The sequence below is a fragment of the Polyergus mexicanus genome, unplaced genomic scaffold (assembly GCF_030449975.1).
Source record: "Polyergus mexicanus isolate NDT 795.1 unplaced genomic scaffold, iyPolMexi1.0 SCAF_11, whole genome shotgun sequence".
NCBI lineage: Eukaryota > Metazoa > Arthropoda > Insecta > Hymenoptera > Formicidae > Polyergus > Polyergus mexicanus.
The window spans coordinates 1,536,320-1,557,546 of NW_027223331.1; the positions used below are offsets into that span (position 1 = coordinate 1,536,320).

Genomic DNA, 21,227 nt, shown 5'->3' on the forward strand with positions numbered 1-21,227 from the left:
GTTTTCATCTCGCGTCACTGCGTGATGATTTGAAACGGTAGAAATGGAAAAGTATTGTAAACGTACACGGGTCGATTAAACGCGAACGAATTCGCGATCGCGAGAGCGGGATTCGTATCGAAATCTTGCTCGGGTTGCTCGTTTAACACCGTCGTTGGCTCTCTGCTACGAGGCGTCGTCATGGTTTTTACGGTGGTGGTCGCGGTGGTCCGTGGTCGCGGCGTCGTCGTCGTCGTCGTTGTTGTGGTGGTGGTGGTGGTGGTGAAAAACGGATAGCGATAAATAGCGGTGGTATAGTCCGGAGGTTCGTAGCTTTGTAATCTCGGAGCACCATAATACGCATGCAATCGATTATTATTGGGATTAAAGCGTCGGCCGTTAGGACGCCAACCTCTGGGCTCGTACCCCGATAAATCTGATGTCGCCGCCAGTCCGATATAAAGGAGGATGAGAATAAACTGAAAAAAAAAAAAAATAAATAAAAATGAAATTAATTTAAATAAGCCAAGGACGGCGCACGCTCGAATAAATCGGGTTATTATCTTCGCTTTATTTATCTTTCGCTTTGAGAATGTTTATAGGAAAGATATGGAAGAATATCTTTTTTTTATTCGCGATGCTCTTTACTTATCTAAAATGCATTTGTATATAAAAAAGGAATAAAAAATAAATATTGAAATATTTATTTAATTAAATAATTAAATTAAATAATAATATTATTTAAACTGTATTTTATATATATTAAACAAAAAATCTCTCGCGCTAACCAATAAATTTAAAAACATAACATGCAAATGTTACGTTTTTAAGTTTATTGGTTAGCAAGGGAGATTAAAAAAAAAAAACAAAAAAAAAACATTTTTTATTCTTTCATAAAAATTCTTTTTATTATAAAATTTTTCTCAAGCACAAATCAAGATTTTATAAATAACACTTTAATTTATAAACGTTTTTGTGTAAAGCAATTATTTATTTTGAGAGCCACTTCGCCAACAGCGGATCAGCATTCTTGCAAATCAGCACTTTCTCACTACCATCATTACATCACTATTATTATTTCGTATGGTCGCATGATATTTCTTGGAGTGTTTGTTAGCAAGATCGAGCGAAATGCACGTGTTCAATATCCTTCTCTGTTTGAATGGAATATTATTTTACCGTCTCCCTCATTTTTGTCGAGATTGATACCGCTGTTGAGCGCGCACCGAAAATTTTTGGACTGGTCTTCGCTCAACCATCAATTCCGTCTTTATATACGAAGCGATGTATAATGAGATTGGAGAGTCTAGGCTGTGTGAATACGAAATCAAGGTGAAGACGAAAATTCGATTTCGTTCTTCGTTTCGCTGCCGTTTCGTAATACGCTGTTACCCATATATTACATGTTAAGAATGTTGGGCAAAAAAATTTTTGTTATCTCTGTACACCATTAGATTATTATTTAATCTATTTTTGATTATCGAACCTATCTGCGGTTCAAGTGATTTTATTCTGCCCGAGAAACAAGGCGATATAAAAATTGTATTTTATAATATGAGTCAAAAATATGCTAGTATTCGAGAAGACATTTTTTGAGCACGTTCTCGGCTTCTCAATATATGTTCTCCGTAATTGTCTGCATTTCGTATCAGAGTTTTTATGCTTGATCCGCAAATAGACAGTGATAATATAGGGTGCAACGTCACCGCAATAATGGAATATATTGTACGGTTTTTCGCCGCATAGCGAATTAATAATTCAGGAAAATTAATAAACATGCTGCGCTAAAATTTATAAGCGAATATTTCAGCTTTCTTTGCAAATTCGAATTTATATAAATAAATCGTCGCGTTATTTTTTTAATATTTGTTTAAGTTAAGATATTCAAATCTAAAATAAAAACAGCATTGACTGCTTCAAAAACGAGTTATAAGCGATTAAAGTGTAAAACTGATTTAAAGTATCAATGAAACATGCATATACATATTATCCGGACGCATATCGGAGTTGTCAGTCTTTTCACCAATGGGTGTTTTAAACATGGAAGCGAGAACACGTCCATTGTAGTAACGGGTGTTGTAATAGCTTATGTGAATTGAGGACGTGTCTGGGATTTAAGATCGCACGCGCGACCGTAATGCATACTCTACGAATTCGCAAGATCGATGGACATTGCTTGCGTTTGCCTGTATAAATTCGCTCGGGGCGATCCAGAAATGTGACTGGCTAACTAATCGCCGGATTGACGAGTTAGGTTGAGTTGAGTGACGTTAATTGAGATTCCGAGTGTGTGTTCTACGCTTAGAACTTGCCGATTGTCATCGGTCGCGCATAACAATACGATACTTATCCGCGATATTAACTTTTTATTCATAAAAATTTCTTTATTGTTTAAATTTGCTCTTTATTAGCTTTTTTTTTTTTTATTAGAGATATCGAGTATATATTTGATTTCTATAAAGGAGAATAAATTTTTAATGATAAATTCTTGAACACAAAATCGGAATCGATTATTCCTTCTTTTATTTTATTTTATTTTTTTTTTTGTAAAGAGAAAATCACATTAGCTTTCTCTATTCTGTAAAATGCAGAAATGTCTGTGCGTAAGATTTTTGCGAGCACAGGCCCGTGAGTATTTACCGTAAATATAAGGAAGCGATTCTATCAGTGAAAAATTCTGTCTGACTTACGCGTTTGTGCGCGCGACGAGAAAGATAAATAGAAAAGACGGGCGTTATCACGGCCACGCGAGTCACGCGAAATCGAGATAACAACGCTGTCGCAGGCAGACGGTACGAGTGTCGGGTTGATCGAAAGCATGCGATATAATAGCTCGCGCTCGTCGAGAGAACTTTTGTTCTCTGATTGAGTATATCAAGTATTCCGGTCGAGTAACAAGTGGTAGACGCGTTCGTCATGTCACGCGTCAGATGCAGCGTATTATACGGCGTTCATTTCCATGGCTTTCTGTATAACTAAAAACAGCGCTCTGAGATGTTCTTCTCCTCTCCCCTTCTCCTCGATTAAACTCCCGCGCCGAAATGATTACTTCTGTTCGTCGATATGCAGGTGGTCGAATCGATACGATGAACTTTCGCGCTCTTGCATTATTTTTGGCGAATGACACAAAATAATGCAAGGTTGGAGAGCAATAATAAAGATGGAAATTTTTCAGAATTTGAAAGATTAAAATCTATATATATATATATAATGTAGAAGAATTTAGCAGAAAAATAGAGAGAGCAAAGAATTTGATAGAACGAAATTGAGTTTGTAGCGGGAAAATAGATAAATATTTTTTATTAATTAATAGATATATTTATATATATATTTTTTTTCAGGATTACAATAAGCTTCAAGTTTTGCAAATGTTTACGTAAAATATCGGAATTTATTCTGCAATGTATTCTGCAACTGTTTATTTATCTACATTTAAATATAAAAATTTATTCATATTTAGATATCGATTACTTAAAAATGCATTTTTAAAATCTCGATGAGATACATTTGTACTACAATTTATATTCGTATTTTTCTCATATTTTTTATTTTTCATATAATTTTTACAGTTTATATTATTTTTCGAACATACCGTTCATATAAAGACAAATCAATCAAGCTATCATTTACGATATAATATTAAAATCGAAATGCATGTTACGGTATAAGTTCTATTGCTACCTAAAATTAATTAAGCTCTTATTGTATATAACGAGATAAAGCCAGAATATCATAAAATTTAAGAAATTTTTTTATTTTTTTTTAGAATTTATAATCTTCAAGAGAAAAAGATCAAGTGCTTTATTGTTTATTCATTACTTTTTTAGATACTAGATCGTGTTAAAGCTTTTCTCATAAAGTTAACCTTATTACTTGTTGGCAAAAATTTATTTTGTTATTTAGATAAAATTAAAAATATACGATTTTATATGTATGCGTAAAAAATAAAATGCAATTTTTGTTCGGCTTTGCGCGAAATACGGAATTATTTTTTATATTCGCATTTATTAACTGCAAATATATATTGCTTAGAAGATGCAAAAACTTCGATTAAAAACCGATATAAAATAACGATGGTTTGAAAATTTATATATATATATAACGTGAATAATTTGATGTTTATATTTATTAATTGATATTATAAGTTAATTGATCGGTTTCTGGAATATTATCGAGCTTCACAGTTCCTTCATGTTGAACCTTTTTCCTTGCATCCTGCCGTCTTTGCTCATCTTTCGTTAAAACGGTTAAGATGAAACCGAGCAACAAAGTCGAGCATAAAACAATGTGCACCGGAATATCGCTGTACTCTTTCAATAATATTCCCAGTATTATAACGAGTATTATGCCGTAAACGCTGTTTGTTATATTGAGGATTCCCGCGGATATATTCTCCGATTCCGGATATGTATATTCGGTGCACAACTCATATCCCAGCGCAAAGTATCCCGACATGAAAAATCTATAATGAACGAATATATGATATCAAAAAGGTAACATATTATTCTCAGGAGTTATAATAATAGCGGAAATAAAATTAAGAAAATGTTTGAAATAAATTATACGAAATAAAATATAATACATTGTAAAAATTTTTTTATCACATAATTTACTTGTACGTACAAAATTTCGAATGTTTTTATAGAAAAGTTACAATTATATTTCTCTAAGAAGTTTAATGACGAACTTTTATTAACGATATACTTGGGCAATAAATTATTTAAATTATTAGTAATTTTTTAATATATATCTATAAAATATATAAATTGTTATATATAAATTGATACATTACCCCAGAAAAATCGACGACGTATATACCATCCATTTTATACCGACATAAATAAATATCGCGAATAGTACCTGACCACACAATGTGAGAAAGTATACAGTCACGGCAGTCTCTCTGAAAGTATAAAGTATAAATTATTAATCGACAAGGATAGCTAATACATGATTTGCGACAACCAGCAGCTTATGGCCGCTAAAATAAATTAGAGTTGCATTCTCGAGAAAATTGTAAATCCTCTTACTTGAATTTATGTGTTTTATCAAGGATGATGCCGAAAATTACGGAACCAGCCATACCGCTGATAATCATAGCTAATCCAATTCTACCCGCATCTTTCTCTCCATTCTAGAACATGTCTTGACTTTAGATATATGTAAACGAAATGTAAAGGCAAAAATATTTTTAGATGCTGTTAAGGTATAAAAATATTTGCTCGTGAATTTCTTTCTCTTTCTTTTCCATCTGTTACATTCAAATTGGAAATTCACTGGCTTACCTCAAAGTGCATGAGGAATATTTGATTGAGTAACGTAGCCACGGCATTCAGCACGCCGATGCTCAAACCGTGAGAATTACAGAGTAGGATAAAACTTTTGTTTTTGCAAAGTCTTTTAATCGGCACGAGGAATGCCTCCTGTTTTTTTATTCGATTCAGTTTTTGCAACGCTCGCGTCTCGCTCGGTGGCAGTTTCGGTTCTTCCTGAAATACTGATGCGAAAGGACTTTGAGAGAAGTAAAAGTAATATAATATGTTTCCTGAAGCACGCGAGCCATTTAATTAATTAGTTCGTATCTTTTGACGATCGGCTAATGTAAATAAAAACAAACCCCGACGAAAACTGGAATTAAAATGAGTTTATCGGCTATCGAAATATCTGACCGTATTGAAAATTGAGAAATATTACATTAAAAAGATGAGATATCAATAGATATTATCAAGCTTTTTGTTCCATTAGTGCATTAAAAATTTCTTTGATATCCTCCTACATTGAAAGTATATTGATAAAATCATATTTGAATGTACGGGATACATATGGGACATTTGGATATATGAGATATGCATTGAAAAATTTTTTAATTTAAATTTATGAAACATTATTTTATGAAGAATATTTGACTCTCAATTACTATAATTAAATATATAAAATATTGCATAAATGAATTTTATATTAATAAATTAATATTAAGAATGAATGTATGAAATTAAAAAATTTTATTCTCCATCTATATTAAATTAGAAAATCGTCATGAGAGCCTATATAGAAATTGAAATATTATTTGCATTGAACTCAGATCTATTTCAATTATAACAGATGAAAATTAAACAGTCATAAAAGATGGACAAACGTATCTCGTTTGCAATAGGTTTCACAATGCATTTAAAAAGTTTGGAGACTGATTTTTTTTTCTAGACGTACTAACTGCGCTATTTCTTGGCCTACACTGGATCTAGTTACTATGATGCCGTTTAAGTTTTGCTATATTTTTTTGCCGCCATTGAATCAATAGTTTAAAGTTCGCGTGCGTCTGAAATTAAAAAAAAAAATTTTAACGTTGTCACGATTTTCAAAATGGAATTTTGATCGTTTTATTTTAAATGTGAAAAAACTGTGACAGAAACATATTAAATGATACAAGTTGCGTGTGGAGAAGATTGTCTACCAGGAAGTAAAGTGTTCCTGTGATATGCATGGTTCAAGAGTGGCCGTGAGATGCTTGAGGATGATTCGAGAAAAGGATGCTCTTCCATGAGAATGTCGAATGTGCGCGCGCGCTTCTCGCGCAAGATCGCCGACTGACGATCGAAATGTCGCACAAATTGAACATTAATGTGGAAAGTGTTCACACTATAGAACAGTGTGTGCGAGGTTCAAAGGATATAAAGGATATCGGAGTAGAGAGAGCAGCGCGTTGTGGCGGCGCAGAATTTTGTTGAATAGGCCGATGCCAACCCGAACACTTTACTAGCTAGACAATCTTTTCCAAATGCATTATTTAATATGTTTCTGTGGCAGTTTCTCTACATTTAAAATAAAACTTAATCACGGTTCTATTTTGAAAATCGTGACAACGTTAAAAATTTTAAAAATTTCAAACGCACGCAAACTTTAAACTATTGATTTAATGGCGGTAAAAAAAAATATGGCAAAACTCAAGAAGAATCATAGTAACTAGACCCGGTGTAAGCCAAGAGATAGCACAGTCAATACGTTCAGAAAAAGATCAGTCCCCAAACTTTTTGAATGCACTGTGTATAACTTACGTATGAGTACTAGAATGAATCCAATCGTGGTAACGATTGCAATGATCCAGCATAAACGTGATAGATCGTTGCCAATATCATCTAGATTTTCGTGATTTTTCACTATTATAGGCGTCAAGAGAAAACCCAATGCTATTCCAAATTGGTTGCCAAAAATACCTAAGCACGTGGCGGTCGAGTGTTCGTTAGAAGGAAACCATTGTGCGGCCAAGCGTCCTGGTATCGGTAGGATCAGAGTCTAATAGAGTACAGTGTAATTGTCATTAAAAGAAAACGTTATAGAAGCATAGAGGATCTTTTTTATATTACTATATATATTATGAAAAAGAAGATACAATGCAGTTATCCAGATTTTTTAATGAGATTAAGAGAATAACCTGGGTAAATCCGACTATAGACTGACCGATGAAAGCGATGTAGAACTTGTCGGGATGAACGGAGAAGGTTTTTATCCATGCGCCCAGGGCGCTCAAACCGCTGCCTAAGATGGCCATCCATCGCAGACCGCAATAATTGTCTGACAGATATTGCACTGGGAATACGAATATCACGTAAAGCAGCATGAACGACATGGAGGTCCAATCGACCATTAACGAAGACACTCCATAGTATCTGAATAATATATAAAGGAAGACACAATCCGCTTATATTCCACTTGAATGTTTAAATATTAAGAAAAATATATGATACCTAGTGACTATGTTAGTTATAATCGAGTATTCTATCCATTGACAAACGGCCGCACCGTTATAGATCATATAGATGACCAGGATTATCCATCTTTTCTTATACGCTTTAATTTTTAACGGTTCGATGTCCGGCTGCTCACCTAGTTTCGCAATCTTTGACGAACTTTTCATAGTAAGCGCTTCATTTGTATCTTCCATTTTTGCCCTTTCGCAGGAATTTTTAGTATATTTGCTTATGCTACAGAGATTACAATCTCACAAATTTATAGTTAAAGATAGAAGAGAGTTTCCTCGAATTATTTGTTTAATAAATTTTTTGATGATATTCGCTCCCGACATTTGCAGTATTGCTCAAATTATAGAATCTTATAACGTATTAGAGTTACACTTTTTAAAATTTACTTATTAAATCTAGAATGATAAATTAGAGCGCGGTTGCCGCGCGGTTCGCAACTGTGTATTTCGCGGTTTAAAATTTTCCATTCCGCGAATTTAAAAATTGAAATAAAATTGATGTTGTTTGAAATTGAGATAAAGTGCAACTGAACGCCAGTAATGAAACCAGTATACAACTTAACGTTACGCGGTAATAAAATAATTTACCTTATCTATATTCAGGATTAAATAGAATTATATTATAAGCTCGAAGACACAAAATCTGCGGCAATCTGTATTTCGTATACTTAGTCTTATCACAATTTTTATCAGGTTCGGCTGCCGTACCTTATTGCTATCACAGTTCTAAATAAAGCCATACGACATCTTGTATTTTTCAAGCAATTAATTTTACAAATCGAACAATTTATACATGCGACGTAATATGCATCACATTGTGATACTAAATATTTTATTATTGTATTTCTGTTTGAATTTAATATTGACATAAATTACATATGGAAAGATCAGCTTGATCCTATCGGATTTTACAGAGAGCGAAATGGGCGTCTGAATTACGTGACAACGATATTCTGAGTGAATATCGCACTGACAATAAGATAAGATCCGTATATTCGTATAATTTCAGTGAGTTTCAGGATATATGTATCAATTGTAGAAGAGAAAGAGAGAGCGAGAGAGAGAGAGATACACGATTAGTATTCTGTTATCGAGATTCGAAGTTCAAACATTCTTGTGACAGACATTATTGGTCGCAATCTACATTCTAAATCAAGGATATTACTTCGCCTTTCCAGAATATATATGTGAATATAAAAAGATTTTTATTAGAATTTCACTAAAACCTCTGCCTTTTTGCCTAAATAATTAATCGTTAATTAATATCTTTAGTTTATTATTATTATTATTTTAATCAACCACGTGTGTTATGTTGAATTAGGATCATATAGAAACAATCTTATATCTGCAGAGTAAAATATGTTCTACAACATATGAAATGTACATAATCATGTCAATGCAGGTAGAAATAGTTCCGTGGGGAGTTCATTAATGTCGGAACTACAGTATTATATACGATCGCTATGAAGTACGGCTTATTGTACGCTTAATTGTAAACACAATACGTATTTCGCTTGGGAATTTGTTACCGCAAAAGAGAGGGAGAGGGAAAGAGAGAGAATTACGAGAATACCGGCGATATTCACTTTTTGTTTGAAAAAACGTTCTTCTAGAAAAAAATCTACGGAATATATTTTATTTTAGATAAGCTACTAAATTGAACTTTATGCATTGTGCAAAGGGGGGAGGGAAAGGGATTCAGCCAATATCGCTTTTGCGTCTCATGGTTTCAAAAGGAGTGCATGCACGTAACATGCGATACATTTTCCATTGACGTGAGAATTTCTACACGTTAGAATTTTCTGGCATTGGAAAGCTCAATATAGCACATTCAATGCGGTGATTCGGATATAAAACTGCGAACCCATCATTCAGATTCGGTTAATGGCGAGAGAGATAAAAAAAATTCACGTGGCCCCTCTTTCACGTTTAAATTTAGATCTTTTCATGTACCATCGGAATAAATATTTAAACAATCTCTCAGAAGATGTAATCAAGCTCAAGATTTTATGACGTGGATTATGTAGATATGATTTGCTTTATGTAAAGTAAGTAATGAAGTAATAATTATTCAGAATAATTGAAATACACAATTTTTATTGAGAAAAATTTGATATCCTTATATTAAACTAAATTAAAATTTTTAAGATTTTTATTTTTTTATAAGACATATTATAAAGAATATTTATATATCTATTTTATTATATTCGTAATACGATTACAAATGATTGAATGATCTTCACTCCTTTATTTGAAATTCTGGATAATTTAATACAAAAAAATAATAATCAGGTTTTATAAGAAAAACCAAGTATATCATAAACGTCGCGAGATGATCGATCAGTTTGAGAAAGAATAAGAGAAACGTTCGAATCAATATATGATACAGCAGTAAAATGTAGATGAGCTCTTGTTAGACAGGAACCCTGGAGAGATTCGTACAACGAGCCAGATCGATATTTTCCATTTCTGTCACTATTGTAAAAAGAATTTGAAATAGTTAGGAGAAATAATACTTGGGCCCAGGACTTCTAAGATTGCTCGGAAATACAGATCGGGTTCGACTATCTTGCCTTTTGGCAACAATTTTCTCCTTTGCCATCTCTAGCTATCATCGTCTTCTTCTCTCAAGCTTTCTTTTTCTCCTTTTTTCTCCTCTCATCTTGCTCATTACATATTTATTATATTGGGGGGAGGGTATATCATTATTATCTAATATTGGTATTATAATTATTGTATTATAAAATAAGTATTAATGAAAGAATTTTTTTGATTGCAATTTTCTCTTTTTTAAGTAACTTTGTTGATCTTCTGGGATATTGAAAAGTGAATATAATGCGTTGTATATAACAGAATTTTATTGGACGTTATACGTTAACAATAAAGGCGACGCAAATGTAATCCTCTTAATATTACATAAATCTAGAGTTTATTACAAAATTAAACATTTCTAATGTGTTATCATTTTCTTCATTAATCTTTCCATATCTTTTAAATGCACTGCTTTATTATTTTAGCATTCTGCATATAACGGTATGTATCGAAAAGAAATGACTGAAATCCGAAAAAAACGTATATTTTTAATGTAAAAATATGTAATTCGTGCTCCTTGCTTCCTTTGTATATAACGGGGTATTTTGCATACGTCTAATACATTTTTTTTCGAAGAATTTTAATATTGTTATTTATACTTTTCACTTTGCACACACTTTGACTTTGTCAAATTATATATTGTAGTTCAACAAAAAATAATTTTTTTTTATGGAATACAAGAACAGGACTAGTTATTTTGCGTAGTTTTTTAAATATGATTCTGATTTATAAATTACTTTATCACGTCGATTTTGAAAAATTTGTAGTTAAAATTGTAAAATTTCTTCACATAAGTTTTTGCATATTTATATAAATTTCAAAAATTCAAATATTCCAACTCACAATTTTTCCGTAATATTTAACTATGAATTATGAATCATAGTCAAATTTCTCTTGAAAACATAAAGTTTAATGATATACTTTTGATTGCAATGAAATTTTTTCGACATGTCATATGTTTATGTGATAAAAAAATATACGAATAAAGCCCTTCTTTTGCAACTTTAAAATGCAAATTTCTCAAAATTATGATATAATCGAGCAATTTGGAAATTGAAATCGTATTCAACGTAACGTCAAAAAAAAAAAAAAAAAAAAAAAAAAAAAAAAAAAAAGTGATTAATATTCTTCCAGTTTTTTTTTTTTTTTTTTGTTAAACGGTATTATCTCTTATTTGTCTTCGACATTCGAGGGGATCTGTGTAAATATGTTACAAATGATCGACCACTATTATTGTGGAATTTAGGAAAATGATCATCTGGAACTTTATAACTGTTCCGTTAAATCTATACACATACTCTAACGCTTATTCGACTCTTATTATATGCGATTTTACAGTTCTTAAACGCTTGGGATCACGATTCGCGATATTAATCGGTATTAACGTATGTATATGGTACAATACGCTTTACAAACTATTCAATTCACCGAGCAACAGTTCATAGAGAGATGTCTTGAATATAAAAAGTGGTGAAAAATCGCTTTACACTCTCCTAGCATAAGTTATACACATATACGTCCATACAAGTTTAATTGCATATGTTAGATGGCTAGTTTCGAAGGTGTATAGGTATGTCGTCATCGGCCGCACGCGTTTCGCGACTCTTAAATTAGTTTCAAACACTTTCTTTATACTCTTTTATAGAGAGGGACTATTTTTTACATTAACAAGACTGTATGGAATATCTCGTGGAATTTACCAAAGCGTAGGATATATTAATTGACCAACAATTAATAATTCTGACCACAAAACTAACAAATAATTGTAAATATTGAATAATTTAAATAATCATGTTAAGCACAAAATTCCGGCGGGCAATGTGTTCCGATAAAGGGGATCAAATCGATACTGTGATTACGAGAGCGGCCTTTTATAAGAGTAACAGTATTATATGTACGAATATGTATACAGGATGGCCCCGAACGTTCCAGCCGGACTTTGAGATCTTGTAGGAGGTTCGATACTAAACAGGGGGTTTCCTTTAGACATGGGTCGGGGAGTGTTTCCTTGGGAAGGTGTCGTTCAAAAACCTCTGATGCAAAGGAAGAGCAAAAGATGAAAAGAAAATGAAACTTGATAAATTTCTTGAAAAAACGATAAAAATAAAAAAATAAAAATCTTTTTCTTTTATGAAAATAAAATAAATTTTTTTAAACTAAAATAGCACGTAATAGTAGAAAATGAATAAAGACGTGAAAAAACTAACTGTTCTCAAAATGTCCCCCCTCCCCCCTAACTCCAATACACTTTCGGCATCGAGTAATGATCAATCTAGTCGCTTTACGGATTTCCTCCTGATTCAACTTTAATCCATCTAACAATAAGTAACAAAAGCACTTTTTGTACGTTTGAAACTGATTATATCAAAATCTATGGAACGTACAAGAATCACTTTGATCTCATTTTAAAGATAATTTAATTTTCTACAACTTTTGTTTCGGTACTTTTTGTTAAAAGACGCATATTTTCCATGATATTTGGAAAAATGTGTAAAATAATCACGATTTCAGAGGTTTTTGAACGACAACTTCTTAAGAAAGCATTTTTCGACCCATGTTTATAGAAAATTTTTTGTTCAGAATTAAATTTCTTATAAGATCTCAAAGTCTGGCTGGAACGTTCGGGACTATCCTGTATAATCGATTAAATTAAATGAGATTTTATTTTTCATGAATTGTGTGCAATCGTCACATAATATTTATATATTCGCAATAACGATAATAAACCATTGTAAACAATTAAATGCTGAATAAATATTTCATATGATAATTGGATATCGATGAAAGAGATATCCTCATGTTCCGTCACTTCATTCAAGTAATTTTCATACAATTTAAAAAGCTTAATTGTCTCCGAAGCAGTTACGTCCCATTTATTTCATATTGCTGCAAAATACACATTCATCTCATACTTTAGAATTAAACTTAATATTTTCAATGTAAGAGCAATAAAACATTGGGAAAGTATGCCTTTTTATCAAATGGAACAAGATGGCAAACATATTTTTATATCTGTTTGAAAAAGAAAATGATTATCTTTTCAACATTTGTTCGAAAAAATTGTGAACCATCCGATTGTGCATGTATATTTTTAATAAGTGTACACTGAAAAAAAATTGTTAACTTGATTAAATCCATTCAACTAATTATCATTTTTTAACTTGAAATATTTAAGTATTTAAGTCAAATATACGTCATGTTAGATTTAATATGTCATATTTGACTTAAATATATAAATATTTTAATTTAAAAAATGATAATTAATTGAATGGATTTAGTCAAGTTAACAATTTTTCTTTTCAGTGTAGGAATACATGAAATATACAAGATTTCTCATATATATGTTCGCATACATATCCTTTGATAAATTTAAGATTAATTTTTTCACAACGAATTTGATGGATACTCACCTTTTTCATATTATTGTTAATTTTGATAGTAGAAAAAATTCGAATTTTGAAATGTTGTTAAGATCGCTCTATTTTAAATGAATTGTATTTCGACAGAGTTGTAATCCGAAACTCCTTGCAAAGTTTGATGTTGAATATCGAAGACATGTCAAAAAGGGATTGTGCTAAATCGAATTTCCGCGATAAAATCGGCTTTAAATTGGTCAAAGAATTCGTAAATGAAAAAAAAAAAATACTCTGAGGTGCCTAGAGAAATCTGTGGCATCCGATATGTATATCAATGAACGGTGAATCTCGGAGACGGAGCGACACGATTGAATCGTACGCGGAATACGCGCGTGCGATGAAAAAAGTATAATTTAATAGAGGAAATCCTGAAACGAATGATAAAATACGATAAGCAAATCACATGGAAGTTCGAGGCTCGTTCCGTCTAATCTAACGTGCTACAATATATAAACGATACAAATAATCATTAATCGCAATGATAGGCGTTATCGAATCCCGTTACAACTTGTAATTTTATTACAATGTGTTATCGAGAGAGAACGTGTGCCTAATATACGCATTATTTCCGTGTAACTTACGCGTGCGTAAAATACTCGAACATTTCACAAATGATCGGCGATCGGTTGATTTCTCAAACCAACGCGGTGAAAGATATTATCGTAACTAATCATCCACGATAAATGAGAATGCTATTAATTAACGGTTGTAAAGATATATTATTTACAAGATCATGATTCTTCATCACTGAGTTATGTTCGCGATCAGATGATGGCATTCGATTTATAATCGATCTGTGCACAAACAACACATAGCTTATTCTTACAAATTTACAAACGTATGTAGGAAGATATCTGAGAGTATTATATAAACAAAATTATATACTTTAACGCTTATTAATAATTATATGTATAACAATAATATAATAATATGGAACGGATATTGATGGGGATTAATCATATTTGGCTGCGATATGTTTCATTTTTCTTTGTTTTTTCTTTTTTCTTAATTCATTATTTAACAAGATTTTATTTATCGCCATGGCTCGCGCGTTATTCCAATAATTTGATCCCAGAACACATGTCGATAGTTTATATAAATATATATCGTATCAATAATATTTCGTATAAAGGTATTTATAAATTTACAATTATATCGCAACTTTTCTTTGCTTTTATTCCTTTTTTTTTTTAAATTTTTGCTGCATATTTTACCGAGTTTGGACTGACCGATGCGAGAACGAACAATTTACTGATCTTTGCTTCAAATGTTCGAACGTGTGTAAACAAAGTAAGCTAATTCCGTCCGAGATAGTCTTCAATTTTGCAATACAGATGTGACATATGAAATGATAGAAAGCAGCGTAACATAAATAACATTGGATTTCATACACGTACAAAGAGAATATATTAAATGTACATTTATCTTGTACAGACTGTTCTGGACGTTTCTGTGGAACCAACGGGACATTGTGTAAACGTACTTACAGATACGCGGCTATTGTGCATCTCAATTACCCGTAATACGAGAGATTTATGGCTCTTTGGATGCGAAACAAACCCTGTTACATTTGTCTTAACGATATGCAGAGACATTTAATGGGGCCATCTATTTCGCGAGTGGCAAAATTTAAAATTCGTTAAATAAAATTACGAATAAAAGTTAAATAAAATGCAAGCATTATTTTATTTTTTTTTTATTTCGTGCAATTTTATCCACGAAATTTTCGAGAATGAAGTTATATTATTCCCGAAATAAACGTTATTTCAACTTTTTGGGTTTTCAAATATAAGCGCACATTCAATAAACGATTGTGTTTCGATCGAAAAAAAATTTCTTTTATATGTATGTGCAGCAATCATGTTCGTGTGAACAAACGCGGCGCAGAGTCGCAATAACTTGTTAATCTCTCTCTTCACGAGAATATATCGCAATTTTATAAATTTATTATGGCAACGCGTACCTCATAAAAATCGATTTTAGCGAGCAACTATCGAGATATATACATATATATATATATATATATCTCGCTCACAAAACATTGTATCTTATCATTGCATCTCCCCGAGAAGGCTAGAGAATAGGCTGGATTATTATTAAATCAATGAAAAAAATGAAAGGATTAGAGCAGTTCCTCGTTATCGTCCGAAGCACCGTACATTTGCGGCCTCCTACTCAACAGTCGCTGCTGCTGTTGAGCTTGTTGCTGCTGCTGCTGTTGCTTTTGGAGGAGAGCGATACTGGCGGCTTTATAGTTAATCGGCCCATACGATCTGTAATCCACGTCCGCATAATCGAGATCCGAGAATTCCGGCTTGAAGGGCTGCATAAAACAGAAAAACGTAACGAATATCTCGGGACGAAAAAGTAATAATCTATTTCTTCCGGACAATACAAATTTCTGGAAGACGTGTTCCTTGCTTTTCAAATGATTTTCGTATACATTTCGCTTTATCTATTATCAGAAGACAGAAGAGCTTTTTGTATATAAAATATATAAAATTAAACACATTTTTTATTTGCAAATAATTTTCGTTGCTATACTGTATTACTTTTTATTGCTATATTTGAGAGACTAGCGCTTTTAATTATATTTTTAATCGTATAAAAAAGATTTTTATATCTAATTATTTTAGAAAGACATTTTATAAAATTTTGATAAAATTAGGAGGGATTATTATTAGACGTCTCTTTAATCTTTGTATTGTTTGGATTTCAATCGTGCTGCGCGGACAATTACGCACATAATAGTTTTTATTGGACTGTTGGCAAAGTTTTGTAACAGACCTGCTGTGCAAGCATTCGACAAATGATCTCGTGTACCATTTCGGGTGTTAAAGCTTTCTCGTTCGTGATCGATGTCTGTCAATTAGACAACGATGTGCCTAGGGTGAATACATGAGTACGACAGAGGTCTCATTGAAGGGCTGACAGATTTACGCAAACAGAGGCGATTGACCATTAAACCATTTAATCGATGATCCGTTTGCAATCCCTCAGCTCGTCAATTATTAAGATTAAATATAGCCGTGATGATTGTTATCATGCTGCATATACTGGACACACCACGAATATTAAACTAATATGCGTGATTCGGAATTGAGAGGATCGTGCCGTTTTAATTATTACATTTTAATTGATTCGAAGCTTTTGCACACGGCAAGAGCAACGATTATAATAAATTTGTAATCAATTGTGGATTTATCATTTGCGTAAGATATGAATATTGATGAAAAATGAACGGCCATTGTTTCGCGATTAACGTGAAATTTTGCGATATTATACGACATGAAAACCGTAATCTCGATATTTCAAAATTATTTTAACAGATATTCTCATAATTTTTTCAAGCGAGTCTCTCTCTCTCTCTCTCTCTCTCTCTATAGATAATAAAATACGAATTGTGTACACACTTTTATAACGGAACAGAAAAAATTTTATAACGTACAAAGCTACATGCAAGCGAGAAAAGAGTTTGAAGAGAATCGAAAAAAGTTTGCTGGACAACAGCGCAATGAATGAACAATTTTAATCCCGTAAGAGATTGAATCGTCGCAAGAGCGTGAACGAGCGAAGCGAGTTCGAGTTCTGTATCCCTCGCGAATGGACGACATCCCGTATTTATGGTGGTACACTCGATTTACGTTATGCGTGTAAGCGGCGTTATACACTCCGTACGATGTACCTACAGGACGCTTGTCGAACGCCGAATTGTCCTAGTAAATGTACGTATCGCTCTTTGTCAGCTGACCCTCCTACAAACAAACATTGAGAGATATACAATTGATATGATACGCATGCAGCAATTCCTTGGATCGCTCGTTGCGTTTCTTGTATCATACGCTAGGTAGGATACACTCGCGAGAGATACGTAGACATGCAAGATTCTACATATATAAGCAGCGACCGAGAATTATCTTGACGATTTAATTCGACTCAATCGCGAGCGAAAGCAACGCAATATTACTTGGCAATTTGATTGAAGAAATCAGAGAAGCATCAATAATTTTTTCACGAAAAGCGAAGATCAGGTGGCATTAACTATCCATCAATTTCTCAAGACATCAAGACGATGGATAATCTTTATCGTACTTCTTTTCGTGTGTATTTTTTATTGCAAAAAGTTTATGGCGATCCGACAATACTTATAAGAATTTACAGATATGGATTTTATATTTGGAAATAAGACGAAGGAAATAAACCGTACTAATAGTATGCACGCTAACCATATATCGATATGTGTTTTTTTATATATAAGATGTTTCAAAATTTGACGGTTTTAAATCCGATACCGGCTCGCTATTATTGATCTACTTTCTCGAGATATCCCGTTATACTACATTGGCTACCTATAGGTGTTAAGTTGAACAATTCACTCTGTTACGTAAACCTCACATATGTTGCGTATCTATTATTTGCACATAGTTTGTTTTATCAATTTTACACGGTAGGGCAAAATTTGCTCAAACAGATAACATTGACTTTTTTGCGTTCTATTTGACTTTATTGAGTTATTTTTTTTTTATTCGTCTCACGGAACTTTACAGATGGGTACATAAAATTGTTTCCTTTTGGCGGATATTTTTAAATTGAATTTTAAATATTGAAAATATATCCCCGTACCTGTCTCTCGATTGGTTATATATGTATAGGATGAGTGGTCTGTCCGCGTGTCGCATGCAGTAATGTTTTATGTCGCTCGACATTACCGATTTATTTTTAAAACATAAGGGTTTATTGCAATATTGATTTACAGCACGCGGTTTATCAAAGAGCACAATCCCGGAAATAGTGCCAGAGAGAGAATTCAAAAATGATATCGAATAAAAATTTATATGTAACATTGTGTCGACGATTTCGAAACATTCAACCATGTTGTACGTATCGTCGAATGTAATAGCGTATTTTTTTCTCGAAAAAGGATATTCAGAGCTGGTAATATTTTAATATTAATGATTATTAGCTAGCTATCAATGAGAGAGACATTATAATATAAAATTACGCTACATGGAAAAGAATACGCAAGTTTTCCACGATATCAGAATTATCTTCTTACAATCTTGTTGAAGTTCGATCAAAATAGATATACTGCCGTAATTAATGTTGTTAATTAAAAAGTGCAAGAAGAGAAAATATTTAATAAAATCGTTCCTGAAAATCGAACAAACGCAAATAAAGCAACAGTAAAAAGCTGAGGATTATACAAGGCGAAAACACAAGATTAGCATTAGGAAGAGACATAGAGTAAGTGAAATAGAAGAAAATGAAAGAGATATATTAATTTGCCCTACCTTTGAACGTAGAGAATGTACGTAGAGAACATCTTAAAGAATGTGTTCGACACGCGTGGGTGCTTTACCTCTAAAGACGTAGCAGTGCCTCGGAGTCTTAAAACACACAAATTGCCACGGCAAATTCTCCTCGGAAAAAATGCGTGTCACCCGTGCCGTGCGTTCTCCGCGGATAGATAGAAAGGGAAGCCGCTGCGTCGCAGCAGCTGGGTTGCTGCAGGACCACTAACCTTTAGACATCGATCTCCTGACCGACATCCCGGAAGTGAAGCTCAGCGTACTGCATTATCGTGGGCGCGGAGGGTGCACGGACGTCGCCGACGTTGCCCGTCGACAGCTTCGTCTTCGATATTTTGCTGCGATTTTTCGCGTCGTCCACGTCCGTTGGAAATTGCGAGGTATCATTGGCGGCGCAACGATTCGATTGGCGATCCCACGACGGTGGCTGTTGCTGCTGCTGACGCGTCACCGCCACCGAGTTCGGTCGGTGATAATCGATGGAACACTTCGCGTCCATGTCGTCCTCGTAGTAATGCGGATACGAGATCTTGTACATCGCCTCGGGCGCCCCCAGATCCGGGATCTGGTGGAAGCTGGTCTCGCAGTCGGGGGGCGAGACGCCGTTGAAAGTAGCATCGTTACGTCGCGACGGAGGGTCGCCTCTCTGTCGGCTCTGCTTCGACTTGTTCCTATCGCCAGACGTTCGCTCGTGCTTCCGGTACTTTCGATTACGCTCGTTTCGCCGATTCGTCGACGCGTGTCGACGCGACGACGACTGTCTCGCGTCGTGATTGCCGTAATTTTGCTGCTGCTGTTGCTGCTGTTGCTCCTCATCCCGATACACCGCGGGCAAGTGATCGCCGGTCGTGGCGGCCTCGTGATGCACCAGGGTGGACGGCCGACTGTTGTTAGTGTGGATGAGGGAGGTTTGCAGGGGATTAACTATCGAGGGATGGTAGAGGTTGCGCGTTAATGGCAGTGTTAGTTGATTCGAACTGTTGCTCGGTAAGGGGTAGCTGTACTGCTGCATCTCCTGCCGATGCTGTTGCTGGTAGTGTTCTTTGTAGTTGTATAGGCTGTCGGTCTGCAACAGGCACGGTTAGTAGTTGGGACCAGGCGAAACGGGGGGATGCGAGCGGTTAACGCGATGTAGATTCGAGAAAAGTGTGCGTGAACAAATCGGACGGCCTGAGACATTATATCGATTTTCCAATTTTAGGGAGAGGATCCATTTATGAATATGTATAATGATCACATTTTTCCTGTTATGACATACGTACATTCTTTGAATATTCTTTTCAGTATCGATATATATGTACAAATTTATAATTATATTTATATATTTTTAATCATAATTATAGCACATTTATAGTTATAATACATTATTGATTTTTCAAATTGAAAAGAGGGAGGTTGAAATCAGTAAGTGTATGGGATTCCACAATTTGATGTGCAAACACTCGCGATCGATTCACATACAATTCTTATTATATTATTGGAACGAGATAGATAGTGAAAACGAGCACTTGCTTCATCGTACTCTATATAATTCTGTGTTTCAATTTTATTGATCTGAGACAAATATTATCAGGCCATTCAGGTTGTTGCTGCTACTCTCTTAAATTGAATCAGTAAAAACGTTACTGATTAAAGCGGTAACATAAAATTTCACTGAGTGATCAGTGAGTATTTCATTGATCTCTTCAATGAATACACTCGCACTTTACTCCTCCGTTCTGTGTTTCCGGCGAAAATTTCGTTAAAAAATCGATAATAAATCATATATGTATTTGCAAATTGCAGCTTTTAAAGCTTTTCCTATTTAATTTGGATTGTTAATTTTTGGAGGAAGCTTTAATATATATTTATTTGGAATGAAATATATATAACTAGTATTCAAATTCAAAATTATATACATACAATATATATTATATACATATTACTCTTTTTACCTTTAAAATGTGATAAACTCACAAAAAATGAACAAAACTCTTGGTTAAAAGAACTTACACGTATTTCTTTAATAAAATATATTACTATAAATTTTCATATATATAATATTACAATATATTATACATAAAATGCTTTTTAAAATATCACTGATTGAAACAGCTACTACCACTAGACTTCTTTTTGTGAAATTTCATTGATTCGCGATGCTATTCTTATTATTGAGATCATTAGTCTGTTTAT

The 21,227-nt window shown here is 33.4% G+C and overlaps 3 protein-coding genes across 13 annotated transcripts in view; all 3 read right to left on the bottom strand.

Annotated features, from left to right (window-relative positions):
• Window positions 1-14: 14 nt before the first annotated feature.
• Window positions 15-1,170, bottom strand: LOC138937812 (uncharacterized). The gene is made up of 2 exons (XM_070304453.1): window positions 1,159-1,170; window positions 15-458 (listed from the first exon to the last, which is right to left on the bottom strand). The coding sequence occupies exons 1-2, from the start codon at window positions 1,168-1,170 to the stop codon at window positions 15-17; spliced, it is 456 nt and encodes a 151-aa protein (XP_070160554.1).
• Window positions 1,171-3,627: 2,457 nt separating this feature from the next.
• Window positions 3,628-8,276, bottom strand: LOC138937575 (choline/ethanolamine transporter FLVCR2). Of its 2 annotated transcripts, none has more exons than XM_070303967.1 (7): window positions 7,722-8,276; window positions 7,409-7,643; window positions 7,032-7,269; window positions 5,265-5,476; window positions 5,010-5,113; window positions 4,772-4,882; window positions 3,628-4,441 (listed from the first exon to the last, which is right to left on the bottom strand). In XM_070303967.1, the coding sequence occupies exons 1-7, from the start codon at window positions 7,916-7,918 to the stop codon at window positions 4,108-4,110; spliced, it is 1,431 nt and encodes a 476-aa protein (XP_070160068.1). In that variant the 5' UTR covers window positions 7,919-8,276; the 3' UTR covers window positions 3,628-4,107. The 2 variants fall into 2 exon arrangements, with proteins under 2 accessions (XP_070160068.1, XP_070160069.1); XM_070303968.1 differs by having other exon boundaries at window positions 7,861-7,921.
• Window positions 8,277-13,513: 5,237 nt separating this feature from the next.
• The window catches only part of Nrm (neuromusculin), a 165,499-nt gene continuing 157,785 nt past the window's right edge, over window positions 13,514-21,227 (bottom strand). For 7 of the 10 annotated variants that reach the window (XM_070304171.1, XM_070304175.1, XM_070304174.1 and 4 more), the window contains 2 exons: window positions 19,265-20,118; window positions 15,983-16,066 (listed from right to left, as the gene is read on the bottom strand). In XM_070304171.1, coding sequence (XP_070160272.1) covers window positions 19,267-20,118 — 852 coding nt within the window. In that variant the 3' untranslated portion in view covers window positions 15,983-16,066; window positions 19,265-19,266. Of the gene's footprint in view, window positions 16,067-17,432; window positions 17,499-19,264; window positions 20,119-21,227 lie in introns of those variants that run through there. The other 3 variants (XM_070304180.1, XM_070304179.1, XM_070304177.1) reach the window with 3 other exon arrangements.

Bases quoted from the DNA above. Each gene is read 5' to 3' on its own strand.
- LOC138937575 (XM_070303967.1), bottom strand. From the start codon at position 7,918: ATGGAAGATACAAATGAAGCGCTTACTATGAAAAGTTCGTCAAAGATT. The intron at 7,270-7,408 runs GTTATTCTCTTA...GTACTCTATTAG, and splicing joins CTATAGTCGGATTTACCCAG to ACTCTGATCCTACCGATACC. The intron at 4,883-5,009 runs GTAAGAGGATTT...TTATACTTTCAG, and splicing joins GATAAAACACATAAATTCAA to AGAGACTGCCGTGACTGTAT.